The 16,644-nt window shown below is 47.2% G+C and overlaps 1 protein-coding gene and 2 long non-coding RNA genes across 3 annotated transcripts in view; 2 read left to right on the forward strand and 1 right to left on the reverse strand.

Moving 5' to 3' along the window:
* LOC309523415 (A-kinase anchor protein 17B-like) overlaps positions 1-10,961 on the reverse strand; it is a 16,763-nt gene extending 5,802 nt beyond the window's left edge. The window contains exons 1-2 of the mRNA XM_082207216.1: positions 6,956-10,961; positions 5,422-5,552 (exon numbers count right to left, since the gene is read on the reverse strand). Of these exons, the coding sequence (XP_082063342.1) occupies positions 5,422-5,552; positions 6,956-7,720 (896 nt within the window). The 5' untranslated portion in view covers positions 7,721-10,961. The remainder of the gene's footprint in view (positions 1-5,421; positions 5,553-6,955) is intronic.
* LOC309523514 overlaps positions 1-16,644 on the forward strand; it is a 293,380-nt gene that overhangs the window by 76,560 nt on the left and 200,176 nt on the right. The window lies entirely within an intron of this gene.
* Positions 497-5,392, forward strand: LOC309523515. Its single transcript, XR_014215432.1, has 2 exons — positions 497-2,467; positions 3,800-5,392. It is a non-coding gene; the product is annotated as an uncharacterized lncRNA (long non-coding RNA).

Consider the following 16,644-nt stretch of genomic DNA (forward strand, 5'->3'; position numbering starts at 1 on the left):
CTTCAATGGTGTGGCACTTTTGCTCAGTGGCAGACCTACATTTTGGAAGTTTGAACTGTTATGCAGGCCCCTACACAATCAGCAACAAGGTCTGAGTACCCACTATTATCCTCAACGGGGTATTCCGTGGCAGATCACCACATATATATATATATATATATATATATATATATATGGGTGTGGGTGTGGGTGTGGGTGTGGGTGTATTTTTAAAAGTTAACTGCTACATCTCAGATTTTGATTAAAAATGCTGTACTGGACAGATTCTCACCTGTCAAAATCACTGGTGTGAATAAAAAAAACCCTATGCCTTATAGTTTTTGAGTTATGGGAGGGATGTTATATACAGTGCTACCTTGGGTTATATACGCTTCAGGTTACATACTCCGCTAACCCAGAAATAGTGCTTCTGGTTAAGAACTTTGCTTCAGGATAAGAACAGAAATTGTGCTCCGGTGGCAGCAGGAGGCCCCATTAGCTAAACTGGTGCTTCAGGTTAAGAACAGACCTCCAGAACGAATTAAGTACTTAACTCGATGTATCACTGTACATGTGTGGCTAAAGTCTTTTCTGGGGACCCTCCAAGATTAGGGTCCCTGAAGCTTAGATCCACCACTGCTTTTGCTATTTTAGATTAGTGATATGGTTCTCCTGGGCTGATTGAAAAGCAAGGATAATTTGCACTGAATACATTTCTGATGCCAATACAATGAACCTGGGAAATAGTGAAATAGATGAGGACAAACAAGCTGAGCTTGGATCCTGGCAAAACAGAGGCACTGTGGGTGAGCAGCTCCCTTGTCTGAGAAATTGGTCAGTTCCTACCATGGATGAGGTTGCACTCTCCCTGAAGGAGAAGGTTCACAGACTGAGGTGCTTCCAGATCCACCTACATCACTGGAGGCTCAGGTAGCCTCAGCAGCTGGCAAACCCTTTACCAACTACAGCTGGTTCATCAGCTGTGGCCATTCCTGGGCTGGGAAAGCCTTGCCACAGTAGTTCATGTGTTGGTTACATCAATACAGTCATACCTCGGGTTGAAGTAGCTTCGGGATAAGTATTTTCGGGTTGCGCACTGCGGCGACCCGGAAGTAATGGAGCGTGTTACTTCCGGGTTTCGTGCTCGCGCATGAGCAGACGGTCAAAATGACGTCACGAACATGCGCAGAAGTGGCGAATCGTGACCCACGCATGCGCGGATGCAGGTTGCATTTGCTTCTGGATGCGAATGGGGCTCCGGAACAGATCCAGAGGTACCAGTGTACTGGACTACTGCAATGCGCTCTGCATGGAGCTTCCCTCACATGTGAGCTGGAAAATGCAGTCAGCAATCATGCCACAGCATACCACACTAAGAACCATCTTGTTTAGGCAAGCCTACCCAGATGCTTAGAAAGTTGAGGTGATGTGTGTTTTAAGTTTATGTTTTAAAGCATGCTTGTGGGTTTTATTTATTTTCTTGTTTTATCTTTTGGTAAACCTCTTTGAAGTTGTTGTTGTTGTTTTTTACAATCAAGCAGTCTATAAATTTTATGAAATGATTAGTAAATAAAAATCTAGTACAGTGGTACCTCGGGTTAAGAACTTAATTCGTTCTGGAGGTCCGTTGTTAACCCGAAACTGTTCTTAACCGGAGGTACCACTTTAGCTAATGGGGACTCCCGCTACCACCGCCACACGATATCTATTCTCATCCTGAAGTAAAGTTCTTAACCTGAGGTACTATTTCTGGGTTAGCGGAGTCTGTAACCTGAAGCGTCTGTAACCTGAAGCATCTGTAACCCGAGGTACCACTGTATAGCATGTTCACTTATATTTGCTTTTTAAAAAAGCTAAGAAACCCATCTTAAACTTTTCTCCCCAATTCTTACAGAATAGTTTCTACATGTCGTTAATGTTCCTTCATTCTTGCTGCGCCGTTAGTGTGTTCATACCTGCAATACTGATAACGTAACAACTTTCTTCCGCCCTTCACTAGCTTCATTATAATGATGCCAAACACTAGGATTATTCCCCATCACTCCTGAACAGGCAGCATTATTGCTACTCAGGGAGTGCTCAGAGGCACTACGAAAGCTAACAGATTATATATAAACACTTTCACCTTCCCCGGCTCAAGAAAAGAAATAAGACACTCGTCTGGGGGCCTTGGCATTTGCTGACCTTGGCTCTTCTTTTTCACAGTCAGAGCTACAGACCACTTTGCTTTCAATTTAATCATTGTTCCTAACCTCCAGTCAACATTTCTATGCCTCCACAGGCCAGAGAAAATGGTCTCAAGGCACAGAATGCAGTTCTAAGCAGTTCTGGCCTTGTAAGTTGCTGAGCCCTACTGCAGACCGAACAGAGCAGCTAATTCCCAAACTCTGCGCTGTGCGAAAACTGCTAGTATGTCACGTGAGCATATATAATGCTCCCGTGAGTTCAAAAGTACCCAGCCACAGAAGAGGATGCTTCTGGTATCTGTGTGAGTCACTACTCTGATCTTTCCTCCTCCTAACCTGTCACTGGATGTAAATGGATCATTCTACCACTCCTCATGGAGTAACATAGAACGTCCTGGTCTGAGAGGTCTGTTGTGTCTGTGCATGAATCACTGCTCTGACCTTGCCGTCTTCTAGCTAGGAGGGCGCTTCTAAAGGCAGGTGAATTGTAACGAACATAGTATAAAAGTAGACCTTTTCCAGGAGCATGAATGAAGCACGTCTCTCCAAATTTAATTCGGAGAAAGTGTGCCAGAGTTCTCATAAAGCCTAAGAAGCATTGCAGAAAGGATTTTGTAAGGGTTCTATAGACCTGAACGATTCCTGATGAGAAAAAAATATTTTGTAAAATCCTTGTTGATTTTCTAGGAAACAATTTCGGTACGCAGCCAACTCGGACTTCTGTACATACCGGTGGCTCTCAATGTATGGAGGGGATAACTACCAGGGATAGCACCTAAAGCTAAAATTGTGGGTAGTCAAAACACATTGCAACTGGGCTTGCCCAAGTCTTGTTTTCCCCAGACACCCACCCATTTTCTGCCCTGCCCTTGTTAATTTTTTTTTTTTTGCCTACCTCATAAAGCTAAATGCACACAAGTTTAATGAGCATACGTTGCAAATTACCTGTAACAGGAAATCCCTGGGCCTGAGGGTCTGCATTTTATATCCTAATTGCTAAATAGTCTTTAAAAAGGGGAGGGGTGAAATAAAGTCTTGCAAAAGCTGAATTTGTTGAGAGTTTTGTAAATCTAGTGTTACTATTTCAGTCTTTTGGCATAACAACTTTTGTTCTGAATGCAACAAAGAAGGTGGAGCCCAAGGCTCCCTGCAGAATAAGAACATATGTGCTCAGATGTAATCTGGCATTGAAGAAGCCCTCTGGAGAGCCAAGGAAGGTTGAGAAAACAAGTGGTGACACACATTTATCTTTGAACTCAGCAGCAAAACCTAAAAACCAAATTACATTATATTCTCTCACAAAAATTGATCTAACTTCAGTGTAGGCATAATGCTGTTATACAGAATTTCAGCAATTGATAAAACAAACCAAATTGCAAAAAAGGTCTTATGCAACTATGCGCCTAAGGTTCATCCTCATACAGAACCGTCACTTGTTATCTATTAACGTAAAGCAAAGGACATATTGCCCTTTCACTGAAGGCAAGTTTCTATTTGTTAATTACCATGAGAAGGCAACTCTGAACTAATAGAAAAGAACTAAGCATCTATGGAAAAATTCATGCAGCTATATAACCAACAGCTAAAATGGCAAAAATATCCTTTTTAAACTCCTTTTTTGTTCCCCTTGGCAGAATCAGGAAGTCTTTGAACAGTAAAATGGCAGAATTTGGAGTCTGCTGGATTTTCAGTCGCCCAATAACAGCTACCTGAAGGAGCGTCTCCACCCGCATCGTTCAGCCAGGACACTGAGGTCCAGTTTTGAGGGCCTTCTGGCGGTTCCCTCACTGCGAGAAGCAAAGCTACAGGGAATCAGGCAGAGGGCCTTCCTGGTAGTGGCTCCCGCCCTGTGGAACGCCCTCCCACCAGATGTCAAGGAAATAAACAACTATCTGACATCTGAAGGCAGCCTTGTATAGGGAAGTTTTTAATGTTTGATTTTTTGGTGTGTTTTTAATATTCTGTTGGGAGCCGCCCAGAGTGGCTGAGGAAACCCAGCCAGATGGGTGGGGTATAGATCTATTATTATTATTATTATTATTATTATTATTATTATTACTACTACTACTATCTGATAGAAGCATGTTTTGAATAGCAGGACATGAAATTAGTAACCAGATAGTAATCCTATGGCCAAAAGTTGGACTGTTTATATCTTGCTAGTTTTCTCCAGTAATCTAGATGTCTTTACTATCAAGTTTACACCTACAGATACTGTTTTGAGTTTGTGGATGCCAGAGTCTTCAAATCCAAGGTACTAGCAAGTGTTCAAAACTACTCAAACCAAGCTAGCCTCCTAGTAAGGAGAGCAAAGGGGGGGGTGTCTGTGGAAGGCAGAGTTTAGCAGTGATATGATCTAGCTGCAGACTGGAAAGCTAGAGAGGCAGAGCACAATGTTTGATGTCTACTAAATCTAAGGCTATGGCTATGGTAGAAGCAAGACCCTCTTGGGGTGTTAATGCTGTGAACCCCTCTATCGTAGGTTCAGGCTGCATATATGTGTAAATAAACCATATATCCTAAAGACATACAGTCCCCACTGTGCCTCATTTCCAAAAGAAAAGACAAACCCTGGGTTAAGTGCCCGGAGCCCCTGGAATCTCACGCTGATTGGAGATTGGGATGGCACCTAGCACTATTAACAGCTGCAGATAAAACATGAAGTGAGAAACAGTGTTTTAATGTTTGCAGCCTTCTGTTAAAAGTCCTTCAGCTTTATCAGTTACACTGAAATGTACTTTAGGGAAGTCAGTAAAATAATCAGGGTTATGTGAATGCTACAGGAGCACACAATTTAGTACCGGGTAAACAAATTAATTTCCCAAGACTCAACTTTCATTTGTTTGTTTTAAAAGAAATGTTTCTAGCCCTCATGGCAAGGAGCATATTATGTATAAATGCCTGCTGAAATCTCGGGAGGCAGAAAGGTGTCTGGAAAAGATTTCAAGTACTTGGGGGGCAAGTTTTCCATTATCTCACATAGATATCCCAATAACTAAACAACATCTGAATTATGCATAACTAATAAAATGGCTAAAAAAGGGAAAGTACACAGGTTTTCTCTCCTTGCATAAACTTAGGTAAGTCACAAGGTCCAGCTGATTTTGGTACACAATGTCAGCTGCCATTATGCAAAGAAAAGGTATGGAGCCCCCACAGCCACAAAAAACAATCCTCTTATCCCAGTTTCCCCACTAACAGGGTATGCTCAATCTTGTCTTTAAGAGGGGGAAAAAAAGCCACAGAGATTCCTCACCTTTCAGTCCCTTTCCCCCTTCTGTCTTCATTCCTCTTTCGCTCTCTCTCTAGTTCTTGCAGAGTTGTTTTTTCCAGGTTTCTCTGATTTACAGCAGTATCACTGAAGTGATCAGTAGTATCAGACGTCACCTGTTTAAAAATCAAAGGAGTACAAATTGTAGTATCGCTCACTCAAGCATACAAAATCTACAAGGTCTCCAGAGCCAATTTCAAGATCTCAAATAGAACACAGGGAGCTTTAACAGCATCGGGACATTCCCTAAACCACTTTGGCTCAACAATCTCCATACCAGAAAGAAGGCCTTTGCTATGCAGTCCAACACAGATGACATAGGGGTGGCAGGGAGACTCATGCTCAAGGAAAGGAAGTTGTGCTACTGAGAAATAACTGCTTGTGATTGTAACCCAGCATGAACACAAACACTTCCCACCTGGACCCTATGCCACACTGCAAGCTTCTATTTTTGGAGCTGGGGGTTGGAATTATAAAGGCAGTTTAAAGGTTCAGTTGGGATAGGGTGTAAACAGAATACAGGTGTCACGTGAAGGTACCCATGGGATATGCCTAAGGCTCTGAAAACCAGCTGTTATTTGCCCTCAATTTTAAAATGAGAATTGGGCATCTTTCAAACCTCTCCCATATTAAAAACCACAGTGCTGAAAATGAAAAGAACTAAAAGGTGTCCGTGTAACTAGGCTACATACATTTAATAAAATCAAATCCAAGTAATCTAAGAGGTGAACAAAGTGAAATTATTTTCAAAGCTGCAATTGTATACCCATTAAAGACCAAACATGGAAATAATGCTGAAAGATATTCCAGTTAGGTAGCCCCAGAAAAATGCATATTTTTTAGGAAGTTGTGATTTACTCTCAGTAATCATTCAAAGTTTCTGTATATGGAAGCAGATGCCCCATATAAAGAAGACCAAACCTATCAAAACCATATGACAGCAACGGGGGGGGGGGGTGAATTGTGCTCTTCAGTTCTGCTCCAGTGAGTTGTGAGACCCCTTGCAACAGCATGGAAGTGGGTATAGGAGGTTGTAGGAGAGATAGGCAAACATCTCTTCACCTCCTCTTCCATTAGTGCTGGCTTCTGCAAGACTCTTCCACAAGCGGAAGGACTCCTGTTTCCTAAAGCATGTGGTTTCCAGAGGTTGTTGAATTGCAGCTCCCATCAACTTTGAGCCAATATGGCTAATGGTCAAGGATGACAAAAGCTGTAGCCCAGCAGCCTTGGAGAGCCACAGCTTCCCCATCCCTGGCACACACAAAAACCTCTGGTGCCACCTGAAAGGGTGGCAGATTAATTGTGGAACACGACTCCCACCATCAGATGCATGAAAAAATTTAATTCAGCATATCCTTTCATGGGACTAGATTCCACATCATTAGGCACTTCCACCTATGGTAGAAAATAGTTCATAATGTCTATGCCAAAATAAAACTGCCAGCCTTTCAGGTGGCATGACTTGGTAGTTTTTACAGCAATAGACTAAAAATAGCTACTCCTAAGCAATACTTCTTACCTTGATGTAACATGCAAGAGCTTTTCCATCATCCCCTTTAAACACCAGCTTCATTCCCTTAAATGTCTCCATAGCTTTTGAACAAGATGAGGACTCCTGGTATTGGACAAAAGCTTCAAATGTCCGCAGGTTCAAAAGGGAACGCAAAGTCAAATTATTCATGCGTCCTCCTACTTCTTCCCTATAAGGGTCAAGCATAGGGATATCTATGTTCTTGATCTTCCCAAAATTTTCAAACACTGCTCTCAAGATATCTTCCCTTGGTGATTCACTACCTGAGCCTTTCACTGCAAACCATTTGCATGGCAATCCTTCCAAATAGATGCAACCAGGACTATCCTTGCTCTGCTCTGCTAAGTCTTCCTCTGGAAATTCTCTAGTGGGTTCCAACTCCTCAGGAGCTGGCGGATTGGAAGGTGGCTCCATGACAACCACTTGCAAATCATCTTTGAAGCCACTGAGGTTTATCGTCTTGCCATGAAGCTTCTCCTTCAGCCTACAAAACACGCGATTGGTGTCTGCCTCTCCCTCACACAGAATGAAACCCTTAGTGTTCTTGGTAACCTTAACACTGGCGAACCGGTCTGGACAAACCATTTTCTTCAGCTTTTCAATCACTTCCCACTTTGGGACTATGTAGGTAGGTCCGGTGGGTTCTGGAAGAACTATACAGACTGTCATTTTCACTACTGGCATTAGATAGAGTCGATGAAAAGCACAGAACTCCATAGTTTCTGAGGTATCATATACTATAGTGTGGTTCATGATGTCCAAAGGTCCTTTAGAAAAACAATTAAAGAGGAGCAGTTATGATAAAGAGCAAATAAAGAATGCTCCTTTATATTCTACATAGTTACTAGGATCAGCTGCTTGCACCATGCAAACAGTGCAAGGTGACATTAAACACAGCTGTCATTCATACCACGCCTCTTTCAAGCTGGACCTGTGTTTTCCAAATTTCTGACAAGTACACTATTTTCTGAATTAAAATTAGAGGCACATTTAGACCTAAAACTGTTTGCTCTTGCAGAATGACCCTATCTTTGCAAATTTACTTTGAATGAAGGGCCTTTTATTTCAATGGAGCTCACTGCGATTGCAACCTTGCTTGTTTGCTGTTTTAAAGGTTATCTTCTAAAAGCACAAAATATCTTTAAAATGATATACAGTCATCTTAGAAATGGCATACAATCATCCTAAAGTGTTGGTAGGGAAGAGATATAATACACACTGTGAGGAGTGTTAAATACAACACGCAGTCCCAATAGGATCTCTTATTGAACTATGGAAGAGTCTGAAATTAAATCCAAACTCCCAGCAAAACCCACACACATGAAAAACTATGCAGATACAAAAAAAGCATTTGCAGCTGAAATACACACCAGTCCTGGATAAATCACTAAGCATGTCACAGAATGCCAACCAACCACCAATTTGAAAGAAACCCAGTAAGACAACCAAGAAACCAAGTAAGATAAAATACACACTCGTGGCACGTTGCAAACTATGTTTACCCAGAAATGAGTTCCACTGGCCTTGCCCCCTAGCAAGTGTAATCAGGACTACACCCTTCAAGCTCTAATAGCCATGAAAGAATTGCAGCTAATGTATCCAAGCTCTCTTTAAAATTAAAATTGAACTGCTGGGGAAATGGTATAAAATATTTTAACAAAGTCTAAAACAAACTACACAAAAACTGCTTTCTGAAACTTTACACATCTACAAATATATATAAACACAGCTTAGTAATTCTAGCAAATGGGTACTTTAGGAAAAGTCTCTAGACTTAACTACGTAAGCTATTTCCAATAAATGAGAACATGTAAACTGCACAAGTCAAACGTTCTTTTCTGTTAAAAATAAACTGACTATTGCTTTTAAAGAGCATCTGCAGTAATCAAAAACCATTCTGTCTTCTTAGACAACCCACAGTCAAGTCAAGCAATGCAGTTACATGTATGAACTAGTCTCCATTAACATGGCAAAGAAATGCTTCCACAATTCACTCACAACTATGTCAAGTTTCAAGGCAAGATACACATACTGTATATGTGTATTTACTGCTTCATTTATAACAAAGGTCAAGTGCATAAGAGGTCTACACTCCAAGTTTAGTTTAACATAACTTAGGGAAATCTGCTCCTCACACTCCATGCTATAATTAATTACACACCTTGGAACGCAGTTTACTCCGAAAGGCAATATAATCCAGTCATTTTTTTTATCTTGAGATTTTCTGGCTTTTCAGAATACAAGTCATGAATTCCATTCCTCCACACTGTAGTATGTTTCCCTTCTCAGTCCTCTAGTTTGTCTTTAAGCTCTGCACTAGAAATCATGACATTCTGATTTGTATAGTTTGCACTCTCTCCTAAAATGCCATAGTTCTCAACAGATTTATGTATTTTTTTGTATTCAAGTCAGAGCATAACAAAATACTCCTCAGTCTAGTCCTTCTGCTATATTAATGTGTTAGGGAAAGTATACCGGCAAATCCTTGCCCGCTCTCTTCTGAGATGTCAGGGTCCAAATTGCAAGACTCAAGGGAAACTGGAGCAAATAATAAAATGCAGCTGCTGGCAAAGTCATCACCTGTTCCCATCCTTTAAAAAAACACCTTGATCACAGGTGTACACCCACATGTGCTGCTGCTTATCTTGCTTCTTAATAAACATCCCAGTAAAATACATAAACCCAATGAAGTTCAAACACAACGCTGAAATGGGCTATATAATGTCATTTGCCATACTTCAAAACAATAACCAGAAAGCATCCTATCTTAAAAATTAAAATCACACAGAAGAGAATTGGAGTGCAGCACATATAAATGACTTCTTGATAGCCTGGTAAGTGTCGAATGATGCTGGGAAAAACCTCAACTACAGTAGCAGGCTCATCTGCCTGTATCTTAGTTCCCATTGGTAAACTTGGACTGTTAGGACTTTCGTTCCACAAACAGAAGAGGAAGTTTTATGAAGCAAATCAAAAAGAAATTTGTTCCTCTCTTCAATAATACTGCATGATGGTAGACACCGGGGAGGAATTTATGGCTGAGCAGAAGATTATAGTGAAAGCTATATACAACCAGCTGCAACCATATTCACACTGAATGGTATTGCAATTGACCTTTTAGCGGTTAGCAGTAGACTTGCACTAGTACTGTTATGCTGCAGTGTGGGTTGTAACATAATTCAACCCCTTCTTCCTAAACACAGGCATCCTATTTTGCTTCCATCTTCACAGTCCCTTCTCCAGAATCCGTCCACCCAACTCTGTGCATCTTCAAGGATGGCATACTGTTTTTACATAACTGTGCTTTATATTACTTTAGCCTTAGAAAAAGACAAGACAGAAACACCCTGATGCTCCCCTTCCTCCTAACCACCGTTCTCATCCCTTATACAGGGACCCATCACTGTCAAAATATCATTACATTTGCTGATATGATAGGATGACATGATGCCCTTTCTTCTGCAAGCAGAAAGAGTATTCTCAGCAGCTGTGCCCTGCTTGTGGCAGGCCATCTGTGGAAAGGCTTGCCTTTCACCTATTCTGAAATTATTTTGGGACCATCAAATACCTTATTATTCCAGGCTTTTAAACTAATTTTACTGGTCCTATCTACTCTGAATTTTGAGTGCTGTTCTTGTGAATTTTGCTGTTCTTAGTGTGTTTTTGTTAGTTACCCTGATAACTCTATTGAAGGATTTTAAAAGATAATAAAATTAAGGAGCTATTTGGTTTTATTTTTACCCTTTTATCTCCCCAGGGTCTCAGTGAGGCAAAAAAGACTAACACACTGGAAATATTGTGGGGTCGTGGCAGTTAGGCCAATATTATGCCAATTTATGATCAACCAAGATCACTCTATTATGTGATCAAGCATAGTCAAGCAGAAATTTGACCCTTCTCCTCAATCCAAGCCTAACATTGGCTCTTCCTAGACCCTATCAATACTTGGAGATACCAGTTCCTACTTCCCATAGCATATAAATCCATTCTTTCATTCCTTCAATTCATATCTAAAAGGGGGCATAGCTCCCTCTGGTGTATATGCCACAGAAAGGCACTAGAGTCTAACTTGTAAAACACAGTTCCCACAAATTGAGTCTATTCTCATCCATAAAATGAGACCGCCACTACCCTCAGCTTTCAATACTGGACTTCACAACACCTCTTCTTCCTCATCCACATATATGTTCCCCTTAGATAAGCTGCTACTTCCTAAGCCCACCCCCAAATAACACCTTCCCCCAGGTATTGTCCCATGAACAAAAATAGAAAGCTGAGCTCTTTTCCCCTCAATCCACCCTGAAGCATTTCCACATTACATATATGTGACTCAAACACACATGGGCCTTCTCAGTACATCCTCGTCTTGCAGCACATGCACCCAAACACACACACTGCACATGCGGTCCTTCTCACATACAGCTCCAATAACACATGCAGAGGCAAACACACCCTACACGGCCAAGCCCAAGTCATGAGCAGGCTTCAACTATTTCCCTAGGCCCAAACAGCTTTCTTGCTCTTCTTTCATACAGCAACAAGTCCCTCTTTAAATTATACACAGTAATGTAGCCATAGACCACTCCACAGGTCCTCAGCTTCCTGCACCCCAGGACCACAGAGCTGGCAGACCCTAAAGTTTTTCAACCTGCTTTTCTCCCCCCACATCCCCACACTGCCCATGATTTCTTGAGTCAATTCAGAAAGCAGCACAGTCCATTCCAGAGGCCTCTAATCCCCACAGCCCAATCCCAATAATGTCTCACACCCCACAGAGTGCTGGCCCACTCCACTCTCCTATGGCTTGCACATTGATCCTTCTTTCACACCTCTAGGGCAACAAATAACCCTCTCTATTACCACGGCCCACTCATCTCCTTAAGGAAAGGCCTTTGCTGCAATTGTGGTGTAGTGGCTGTACAGTGTGAAGACTAGGGTTGGGGAGACCCGAGTTCAAATCCCCACGCAGTCATGTAGCTCACTGGGTGGTCATGAGACAATCTCCCAGTCTAACTTGCTTCTAACTTGTTTTGGGGATAAAACTGGAGCCAAGTGAGTTGGCTGAAGAGCCATAAATGCCATAGTCTCCCACAACCCAGCCCCACACAGAGCTTTCCTTTTTTTTATGTGAGAGGGCAAGGTTTTTTTTTAATAGATATTTATTGAAGATTTTCCATTTTAGTAAATTAAAAAGCCAAAAAGAAAAAGAAAAATTAAAAACAGACAGTTTACAGCCCTTATTTTTCAATAACATATTTCCCTGACTTCCCCACACCTCCCCTTCATATATTCCAATTCAAATTGTTAATTCAACAAGTTCTTGTCCCCAATTTTTTAACCTTTTTATATTTAATTCATTGTAAAAAGCCGATTTTACCTTATAAACATCAAACATTTATACATCAGTACTCATTCTTAAATCCTTTTTCTAAAGTCGACCCAAATTCCCTTCCACGAATTCCCCACTTTTCATACAAATAACGAAACAGAATAAAAGTAAAAAGACGAGTTATAATTATACACCCTTTGGATCCCCAAACCCCACCCCATCCCCTTTCCCGGTTTCAATCCCCAACAAATGTCCATCAGTCTTAATCTACTATCAGCCTGGGGATCTCACGTCTGAGGCTCTTAATTGTCTCTCAGTTCCTCTCTGCCGTTTTTTTTTTATAGTCTTTAATATTAAACACCAGATCTCGGAGATGCTCTAGCCTGATGAGGACCCCACACAGAGCTTTCCTCACACGGTCCAGAGAGAGCAAAGTAACCATACCTCGCAAACCCTTCTTGCACAAGAAAGGGCTTCCAGAGCCTATAAAGACCCTCACATATAAACTCACTAAGCGAACCAGACCCCTGTGTCAGGCAACCATCCGCACGCAGAGCCTTGCTTATGCCCCACAGAGTGCTAACCCCATTATACTTTCCACTATCCCCTTTCTTCCATCGCATAGGGTTCCTTTACCCATACAAACACCACTACAAACCCTCTCCACTGCTAAGGAACATGCTTCTTTCCTTGCCCTAAAGCCCTAGACCACCCCCCAAGCCACCCACCCCTGCACCCCTAGACCACTCCAAGCCATGCAGTCAGGCCACCCACCCCCTAAAGCCCTAGACCACCCCCCAAGCAACCCACCCCCTGCACCCCTAGACCACCCCCATGCCACCCACCCCCTGCACCCCTAGACCACTCCAAGCCACGCAGTCAGGCCACCTGCCCCCTGCACCCCTAGACCACCCCCCAAGCCACCCACCCCCTGCACCCCTAGACCACCCTCATGCCACCCACCCCCTGCACCCCTAGACCACTCCAAGCCACGCAGTCAGGCCACCTGCCCCCTAAAGCCCTAGACCACCCCCCAAGCCACCCACCCCCTGCACCCCAAGCCACGCAGTCAGGCCACCCACCCCCTAAAGCCCTAGACCACCCCCCAAGCCACCCACCCCTGCACCCCTAGACCACTCCAAGCCATGCAGTCAGGCCACCCACCCCCTAAAGCCCTAGACCACCCCCCAAGCAACCCACCCCCTGCACCCCTAGACCACCCCCATGCCACCCACCCCCTGCACCCCTAGACCACTCCAAGCCATGCAGTCAGGCCACCCACCCCCTAAAGCCCTAGACCACCCCCCAAGCAACCCACCCCCTGCACCCCTAGACCACCCCCATGCCACCCACCCCCTGCACCCCTAGACCACTCCAAGCCACGCAGTCAGGCCACCTGCCCCCTGCACCCCTAGACCACCCCCCAAGCCACCCACCCCCTGCACCCCTAGACCACCCTCATGCCACCCACCCCCTGCACCCCTAGACCACTCCAAGCCACGCAGTCAGGCCACCTGCCCCCTAAAGCCCTAGACCACCCCCCAAGCCACCCACCCCCTGCACCCCAAGCCACGCAGTCAGGCCACCCACCCCCTAAAGCCCTAGACCACCCCCCAAGCCACCCACCCCTGCACCCCTAGACCACTCCAAGCCATGCAGTCAGGCCACCCACCCCCTAAAGCCCTAGACCACCCCCCAAGCAACCCACCCCCTGCACCCCTAGACCACCCCCATGCCACCCACCCCCTGCACCCCTAGACCACTCCAAGCCACGCAGTCAGGCCACCTGCCCCCTGCACCCCTAGACCACCCCCCAAGCCACCCACCCCCTGCACCCCTAGACCACCCTCATGCCACCCACCCCCTGCACCCCTAGACCACTCCAAGCCACGCAGTCAGGCCACCTGCCCCCTAAAGCCCTAGACCACCCCCCAAGCCACCCACCCCCTGCACCCCAAGCCACGCAGTCAGGCCACCCACCCCCTAAAGCCCTAGACCACCCCCCAAGCCACCCACCCCCTGCACCCCTAGACCACCCCAAGCCACCCACCCCCTGCACCCCTAGACCCCCCCCCTGCCACCCACCCCCTGCACCCCTAGACCACTCCAAGCCACGCAGTCAGGCCACCTGCCCCCTGCACCCCTAGACCACCCCCCAAGCCACCCACCCCCTGCACCCCTAGACCACCCTCATGCCACCCACCCCCTGCACCCCTAGACCACTCCAAGCCACGCAGTCAGGCCACCTGCCCCCTAAAGCCCTAGACCACCCCCAAGCCACCCACCCCCTGCACCCCTAGACCACTCCAAGCCACGCAGTCAGGCCACCCACCCCCTGCACCCCTAGACCACCCCAAGCCACCCACCCCCTGCACCCCTAGACCACCCCCATGCCACCCACCCCCTGCACCCCTAGACCACTCCAAGCCATGCAGTCAGGCCACCTGCCCCCTAAAGCCCTAGACCACCCCCCAAGCCACCCCCCCTGCACCCCTAGACCACTCCAAGCCACGCAGTCAGGCCACCCACCCCCTAAAGCCCTAGACCACCACAAGCCACCCACCCCTGCACCCCTAGACCACCCCCATGCCACCCACCCCCTGCACCCCTAGACCACTCCAAGCCACGCAGTCAGGCCACCTGCCCCCTAAAGCCCTAGACCACCCCCCAAGCCACCCACCCCCTGCACCCCTAGACCACCCCCAAGCCACCCACCCCCTGCACCCCTAGACCACTCCAAGCCACGCAGTCAGGCCACCTGCCCCCTAAAGCCCTAGACCACCCCCCAAGCCACCCACCCCCTGCACCCCTAGACCACTCCAAGCCACACAGTCAGGCCACCTGCCCCCTAAAGCCCTAGACCACCCCAAGCCACCCACCCCCTGCACCCCTAGACCACTCCAAGCCACGCAGTCAGGCCACCTGCCCCCTAAAGCCCTAGACCACCCCCCAAGCCACCCACCCCCAGCACCCCTAGACCACTCCAAGCCACACAGTCAGGCCACCTGCCCCCTAAAGCCCTAGACCACCCCCCAAGCCACCCACCCCCTGCACCCCTAGACCACTCCAAGCCACGCAGTCAGGCCACCTGCCCCCTGCACCCCTAGACCACTCCCCAAGCCACCCACCCCTGCAACCCTAGACCACCCCCATGCCACCCACCCCCTGCACCCCTAGACCACTCCAAGCCACGCAGTCAGGCCACCTGCCCCCTAAAGCCCTAGACCACCCCCCAAGCCACCCACCCCCTGCACCACTAGACCACTCCAAGCCACGCAGTCAGGCCACCTGCCCCCTAAAGCCCTAGACCACCCCCAAGCCACCCACCCCCTGCACCCCTAGACCACTCCCAGCCATGCAGTCAGGCCACCTGCCCCCTAAAGCCCTAGACCACCCCCCAAGCTACCCACCCCCTGCACCCCTAGACCACTCCAAGCCATGCAGTCAGGTCACCTGCCCCCTAAAACCCTAAACCACCCCCCAAGCCACCCACCCCCTGCACCCCTAAACCACCCCCCAAGCTACCCACCCCCTGCACCCCTAGACCACTCCAAGCCATGCAGTCAGGTCACCTGCCCCCTAAAACCCTAAACCACCCCCCAAGCCACCCACCCCCTGCACCCCTAAACCACCCCCCAAGCCACCCACCCCCTGCACCCCTAGACCACTCCAAGCCACACAGTCAGGCCACCTGCCCTCTAAAGCCCTAGACCACCCCCCAAGCCACCCACCCCCTGCACCCCTAGACCACTCCAAGCCACGCAGTCAGGCCACCTGCCCCCTAAAGCCCTAGACCACCCCCCAAGCCACCCACCCCCTGCACCCCTAGACCACTCCAAGCCACGCAGTCAGGCCACCTGCCCCCTAAAGCCCTAGACCCCCCCAAGCCACCCACCCCCTGCACCCCTAGACCACTCCAAGCCACACAGTCAGGCCACCTGCCCCCTAAAGCCCTAGACCACCCCCCAAGCCACCCACCCCCTGCACCCCTAGACCACTCCAAGCCACGCAGTCAGGCCACCCACCCCCTGCACCCCTAGACCACCCCAAGCCACCCACCCCCTGCACCCCTAGACCACTCCAAGCCATGCAGTCAGGCCACCTGCCCCCTAAAGCCCTAGACCACCCCCCAAGCCACCCACCCCCTGCACCCCTAGACCACTCCAAGCCACGCAGTCAGGCCACCCACCCCCTGCACCCCTAGACCACCCCAAGCCACCCACCCCCTGCACCCCTAGACCACTCCAAGCCATGCAGTCAGGCCACCTGCCCCCTAAAGCCCTAGACCACCCCCCAAGCTACCCACCCCCTGCACCCCTAGACCACTCCAAGCCACGCAGTCAGGCCA

Source organism: Podarcis vaucheri, assembly GCF_965113315.1.
Source record: "Podarcis vaucheri genome assembly, chromosome: Z".
In the NCBI taxonomy this organism is placed as follows: Eukaryota; Metazoa; Chordata; class Lepidosauria; order Squamata; family Lacertidae; genus Podarcis; species Podarcis vaucheri.